Source organism: Prunus mume, linkage group LG8 (assembly GCF_029339155.1).
Source record: "Prunus mume cultivar Tortuosa linkage group LG8, ASM2933915v1, whole genome shotgun sequence".
Classification (NCBI taxonomy): domain Eukaryota; kingdom Viridiplantae; phylum Streptophyta; class Magnoliopsida; order Rosales; family Rosaceae; genus Prunus; species Prunus mume.
The window spans coordinates 12,491,696-12,498,500 of NC_142705.1; the positions used below are offsets into that span (position 1 = coordinate 12,491,696).

Genomic DNA, 6,805 nt, shown 5'->3' on the forward strand with positions numbered 1-6,805 from the left:
TGCATTGCATCTAGCTTAGACACCCCGTGGCAAACTCATAACTTTGGAACTCTGTTTATTTATACAAGAGACCAACACATACGTCTCATTAAAGTTCAATAAACAAGGTAAGCAAACTTAGATGACTTTTAACACAAACATCTTATCAAAGTTCAATAGGGTGATCTACTTTCATGTTGTTCTCTCTCTCTTTCTCTCTCTCTCTCTCTTGTTTGTTGATGATCCTTTTTCCTTTTTAGAAATAATTTGTTCTCTTAAGATGTACGCAAAATGGTACCGTCTGACCTAACTTTCCCCAATCTGTATCTTAGCGATCTACCGGACTAAGTTAAAACTTTCTTGCTTTATTAAAACTTGTTTCGTATAAAACTTTCTAAAATATATTGTCTAATCTAACTCAAATATTTCAAATGAACTAAATAATCAAGCAACCAGAACAATAATTTAAGAACAAAATTGATCCGATCCCCATTTTTCCTTAATAAAAGTATGTATTAGGGTTGTTTCGAAATACAATTGGGGTTTTCAAAACTGTTGCCACTTTGTTTCTAGTGAGTATTGGTTTAAATTAGGGGTTTTTTTTTATAAAAAAAAATGTTGAATTAGGTTTCGGTTAAAATTAATGAGAATGGAATCTCTGTGTTAAAATCATAGTGTTCGTAGTGTAATTTAGGGTTTAGTTTTGTATGGTTCAATTGCGTTAGGTGCATGATGCAATTGTTAGTCTAATTTAAGTTTCCATTGTGGTAGGTTCATGATTCAATTGTTAACCTAATCATCCAAGCATATCGGGGAAACAACGAACTCTCTGTACATGCATAGTTCAATTGTGTTATTTGCATTCTATTTATATGCATTTTTTTTGTTTTGTGTTGTGTTGTGTGTTTTTTTTTTGGGCGATTGTAGATACTTTAGGGTGGGGTTACGCAAACAACACGTGTCATTATTATCGTCTTCGTGTCGCAACCATATAAACTTTCCCAACTGCTGCGTCATCAACACTGTCGACACCCTTCGACACGTGTCTGCATCGTGTCAATACAGGGATCGTGATGTTCTCTCCAGCGCCCACCTCATCTCTCTGTTATTCCACGTGTCACGACTCCAGCATGTCCCTTGAGCCTATTTGAAGCGCACTATATTAAGATGCTACACTGTGCTTGGAAAAAAAGTTTTCGAGACAAATTATTTGGAATTGAAAAAAAAAAAGTGAGCTGAAAATGCAGTCTGGGAAGAACGTAAAGGGGTCCGTGAAAGAAACGGCTGCTAACATAGCAGCCTCTGCTAAGTCTGGCATGGACAAGACCAAAGCCACAGTGCAAGAAAAGGTTTTATTTCATGTATTTTATTTTAGTCATGTTTTTGGTGTTTCATTTTATGAATTTATTATTCATTCACCATTTGTTTTGGTTTTTCCAACCCCAAAAAAGGTGGAAAGATGACAGCTCATGACACGGTTGAAAAGGACATGGCAGCCCGAAAGAGGGAGGAGAGAATGGTGGAGGCCGAGCTGAACAAGCGTGAGGCGATGGCTCACAACACCGCGGCTAGACACAAGGCGTCCGTGGGTGGGCCCACGGGGTACACTGCTAGTGGTACTGGGACCCACACGTATTCCACGTCCGGCCACAGGGCAGCCACTGGGGCCCACCAAATGTCACTGCGCTCGGGTGACACCGGGCAGCCCGCAAGGCGGCCAGGTGACCGAGGGAGTGGTGGAATCGCACCCTATCGGGATCAACACGGGTACGGGTCGGACCGCAGCCCATAATACTCGTGTGGGTGGGAATCCACCCGGGTATGGAACTGGTGGGACCTTCAGTTGAAATGGAGCCTATGATTTTGTACTATGGCCATTGTTTGTGGGGTCGGGTTAGGTCATCTTTTAAATCCCAACCTTTTTGGCTGGGTTATTACGTTATATGTAACACGTGGGTTTTTTTTTTGGGCAAGTCTTTTAAGGCATAGTGGTTGAAGTTGTTTGTTTTGAAATTTAACAAGTTTTAATGGAATAAAATTGGTAGCATTGTGTAAAAGTTTATATATAAATCTGAATCAGAAATTTGGACCAAGTGCCTGCCAATTGAGAAGATGCTTAGATATGTGAGATGGGAGAGATTGAGTGTCTCAGTGCCGAAAAGAATAATTGGTTGTGGTCCTACCAAAATGGGTAATGTACTCAAGTGGGTTTAGTCTAGTGGAAAATTGAACGAGCTAGGCCACATATGTTGGGTGAATGTGATTGGACTCTTTAATGAGGTTTTGAGTTTGATCATCTGCATGTGTAACGAACATCTTAGGGAGAGTTTTTTCTTAATTCGTGTCCGGTTTAGAGAGGTGACACTCCTTTTTCCTTTATTTCAAAAAAAAAAAGAAAAAGGTAATGATTCTTTTCTTTTATTTATTTATTTTTTTAATATGAGGGAGATATTCGACTTTAATTTTCTTAAACATTAATAAGAGAAGTATAATGAGACTAAATTGTTTCCGTAAAATCTATCCTCTATAATTGTCTCCGTATAATGATTTCTAAGGACTTAGGGCAACGCGACCCATCTTCCCAACCATTCCCAAACTATCCACCACCTTCCACACTCCAGTCACAATCCCCAACAACTCCGTACTGGAGACAACCGCCATCGTAATCATCACCGACGTTAGAGGTATTGATGAAAGAGTAAGGTCATCGGACATCATCTTCCCAACCATTCCCAAACTATCCACCACCTTCCACACTCCAGTCACAATCCCCAACAACTCCGTACCGGAGACAACCGCCATCGTAATCATCACCGACGTTAGAGGTATTGATGAAAGAGTAAGGTCATCGGACATGACCCACTTGGCCTTGAGAGTGTTGCCGCCGAAGAGAGGGCTACGTTGGGGGAGGTGGTATTGACTCATCCCTACAGGTTCCAAAGGTTTCTCTCTTTAGTCTCAGTTTATCCATTCTGTATTCTTTCTCACAAAGAATTCACAGTTGGGGTGATCAAGAATAGCCTACCAATTTTGGGCACTAATCAAGAAAAAGTAATTAAGCTTGCTGCTTACAGTCATCCATCTACAACGCAAGGTCAAATCTCGACAGTCTTATTCAGCAGTTGCATAACTATCTTTGCATACTGAATTTGGTTTACTTTTATTTTTATAATAATTATTTTATTAAAATTGTTATTAATAAACAAATATTAATGTTATAGTATTTTAATAATTAAAGGTTATTTTATGATAAAAATTGGATGGAAAAATAGGACATGGGTACAAATAGCAGCACTATTTTATTATTGTCATTTTCTTTTTCTTGCATTAATGAAAATTAATACAGTAATAATTAATTAATGCACCTATCCAGCTCTAATCATACTTCCTATCCAGCTCTTAAAATAAGGAAACCTTTAGGAGTTTCTAAATTTGAGAAGAGAGAATAGACTATTAATGACTCCTTATAATTTAATGTTGCCTTATTTAATGAATATTTTAAGGGTGATGATTTTCTCACTCTCATTTTGTCCATTTACACTCTCTTTTGTTTTTTAATATTTTTTACTATAACATACAAAGGAGTGTAAGTGGATAAAAGATGAGTGAAAACATACAATTTTTAACAAAAGAATTTAAGTGGACAAAAGAAGAGTGAGAAAATTAGCTTCCTATTTTAAATTGTTAATTAATATTGCCATTTTTTTTTTAAAAATATAGAGATGAATCATTTATGTTGAATTAAAAAAGAATTATAGCAATTATGACTCTATAAACTAGAGAGTATGATTGAACTTGAAATTTTATAAAGAGCTCTTAAAATAGTTTTTGTGTATTTTTAGTTAAATTTTAATTAAAAAATAAAGAGTATAATTGTAGCTGCTCTTAAAAATTGGCTTTGCACTCTTTTGAGAAAAAGTTAATTAAAAATATTAGATTTTTAATTATATACCTTTCTAAGATTACTAGTTGGTGACCCTATCAAACCTAAAGATCACTAGTTGTTTCAACTCCAACATCAAAATTCTTACCAATTAGATAAATTATTGACTTAACCCAAGTTCCTTATCTTGTGCTGGGAAGTAACAATCTATTCAATGTTTTGTTGGTACCATGACTAATTGAGCAACTAGCTAAGCAAGATCAGCCACGTGCCGTACTTTGAGAGGTCGTCATCTTAGCCAAAGAAATCTTGCCATAAGTCACAATTAGGGGTAACGTGAAGAGTCCCGCATTAGAAGACTACAAGAGGTGGAGATTCCCCTTCACCTATAAAAAGAAAAAAGAAAAAAAGACCACACTCCACTTGGAGCACTTCCAACCATTTGCAATGGCAAAGAGTAAGGGGAGACAATGGCTATTACTATTCACGTGAATAGTGGAAGCCCTTGCAAAACTTGTAGTGTTTCCACCTATTGCCATGCCATGACAACCACTATTCACATGAGATATGAGGAGAAGAATTTGTATAGAGTTTGGGCGTGGGAAGTGAAAAATATGACTAAGTATTTATTTTAAAAAAATTCTTTAATTTTTTTTAAAAAATTTTAGTTCTGACGTCAGCAAACCCAAGCTAGAGTAATGACCGGTTTTGCCGAGGACAGCCAGGCTTATGGAGCCCACCAACAGCCCTGGCAGCATTTGTCCGTTGGAAGCCCTTTTAGGCCCAGGCCCCGCCTTGCCCGGAGCCCCTGGAATTACTCTTAGAAAAGGGTCTTGGATCTTGACTCTTGGGCCTTGGACTCTTGAGCTTTGTAACTTAGGCCTTGGGCCTTCTTCCATTTATCTTTGGGTCTAATCCTCTTATACAAATGTAAACAAATATTATCATAATGAGAATATTCTTCTTCGTTGACGTAACCCATCGTTTAGGGTGAACCACGTATGCCTTGTCTTATGCATGCTTATGTACTTTAATTACGCTAAATGTCACTACATTCGAAGACAATAACTGCTGAAGGCACATACACATGTTGGAGGCCCACGTCTTCACACATTATCCACCACTCCACATCTATCTAAATTGAATTCCATGTTGGGCATCGACATGTGTTTTGTGGAATCTTCATTGTAATCTTCAAGTTCGTTTTTGGTTTTGTTTTTTTTTTTAGTAAGGAAAAACAAAACTACAAAACAAAGCCATGAGGACAACCTTCTCCAGACAAATCAAATTTGAGAACAGGGAGGACTGAATTTAGAACAATGTGAGACCAAAAGTATGGAGATTTCAATTGGTGTCTCAAGTCTGCAGTGAAATTGATCTCTCTAAAAATGTTCTTAAAATTCAAAAGAAGAAATGAGATGTTCGATGTTCAATATCATAGTCTTGAGCCTCCTAAGGAGGTTGTTTGTTCTTTCCTAAGAAACTGCTGTTGGACATTGAACAAAGGATTTGTTCTTTCTTATGGGCTGTTATTTGTTCTAACCATTAGGCTTCTAAGGGTCGCTTGGGAGGAAATTTGTCTCCCACAAAGAGGTGGGTGGGTTTGGAAGCCTTAATGATACTTGGATGAAAAGTCATTCAAGAGTCAATATATCAATTAGCTTTTGGTCTAGTGAGCACCACCTACCTCTATTTTCAACGTTGCAAGAGGTTCAAAGTTCGAATTCCCTCTTCCCCGCTAATTAAGAAAAGAAAAAAGCAAAAGCTTTTGGTCCATTAATATTCCCAAGTTTCTGCTTGGAAATGGAGGTTGCTTGTATCATGTTATTTCGGGTTATAGAGAAAAGATGCTTCCCTTTGGTTTGACAATTGGCATCTCTTTACTTTTTCCTTTGGTATTAAGATGGAACTCTAGCATTACATGCCTTTAGTGGGATTCAATGGTAATTAAGCTTTGTGGATTGGCAATTTGTTGCACTCTTTGGTTTACTTGGATTCAGATCCTCTCCTTTGATTTTCTCTGCTATGATCTGCTTTACTTTTGTTCTTCATACATGACCTCATTAAAATTTAATCTAATGGATTTACAAGTTGGCACATAATCCTAAAACAAAAACCCAATTTATTCCTAATTAAAAATGAAAAAAAAAACCCTAACACCCCATTAACGGGATAGTTAACGTTCAAAGTTGTTTTTTTTCTCATTCTTGCTGTCCTCTTCTCTTTTTTGGATTCTTCCTTACGTTATGGCTTTTTTTTTTTTTTTGCTTCTTAATGTCACTGTAAGATTACTAATTCAATTCAATTATGTTATCTCATTAGGGGTGGCCTTGAGGGTGTGCAAGTGGTGCCACCCCATAGGGCCCCTGATTTTTTAAGGGCTCTGATTTTTTTTTATGTGTATAATATATGTTTCACAAATGTTATATATATACCGAGTGAGCAAATTGTTACCACAAACTGAAATAATAAATACCCAATCACAAGGAATTAATCAGTAATTATGCTCAGATATTCAATTTTGCAAAACTAATGCATCCAACTAACTCAACCAAAATAATTGCATCGAATTAATAATGTTTGTGGAATATTGATACAAAATAAATTAGAGGTTAAAAAATATTTAATATATGAATATGATCTATGATGACAAAGACTCATCATCACAATCATGGTGATTATTCAAAAGGTGTAACATTCCTGACACAATTTAATCTATTGTAATCCAACTTAATTCTTTTGTGAAATTTCAATTTTGTCCTTGGGAGTGCGGGTACTTTGGTCACTTTAAGGAAAAAAAAACATTTATTATATGACATTACGTAATGGTATAAGTTTGTGTTGAACATGTGAGACCCCAATTTAAGGTTCGCACAGGGCCTTCAAAATCTCAAGACCGGACCTATATCTCATTTCCTTTTTTTCGGGTTCTCGGTGGGTTCT

The 6,805-nt window shown here is 36.7% G+C and overlaps 1 protein-coding gene across 1 annotated transcript; it reads left to right on the forward strand.

Annotated features, from left to right (window-relative positions):
- Nucleotides 1-499: 499 nt before the first annotated feature.
- Nucleotides 500-3,216, forward strand: LEA4-5 (Late Embryogenesis Abundant 4-5). Its single transcript, XM_089043582.1, is given in 3 exon segments — nucleotides 500-1,353; nucleotides 1,431-1,690; nucleotides 1,692-3,216. Coding segments are annotated over 3 exon segments (528 nt in total). The 5' UTR covers nucleotides 500-1,220; the 3' UTR covers nucleotides 1,827-3,216.
- Nucleotides 3,217-6,805: the final 3,589 nt, after the last annotated feature.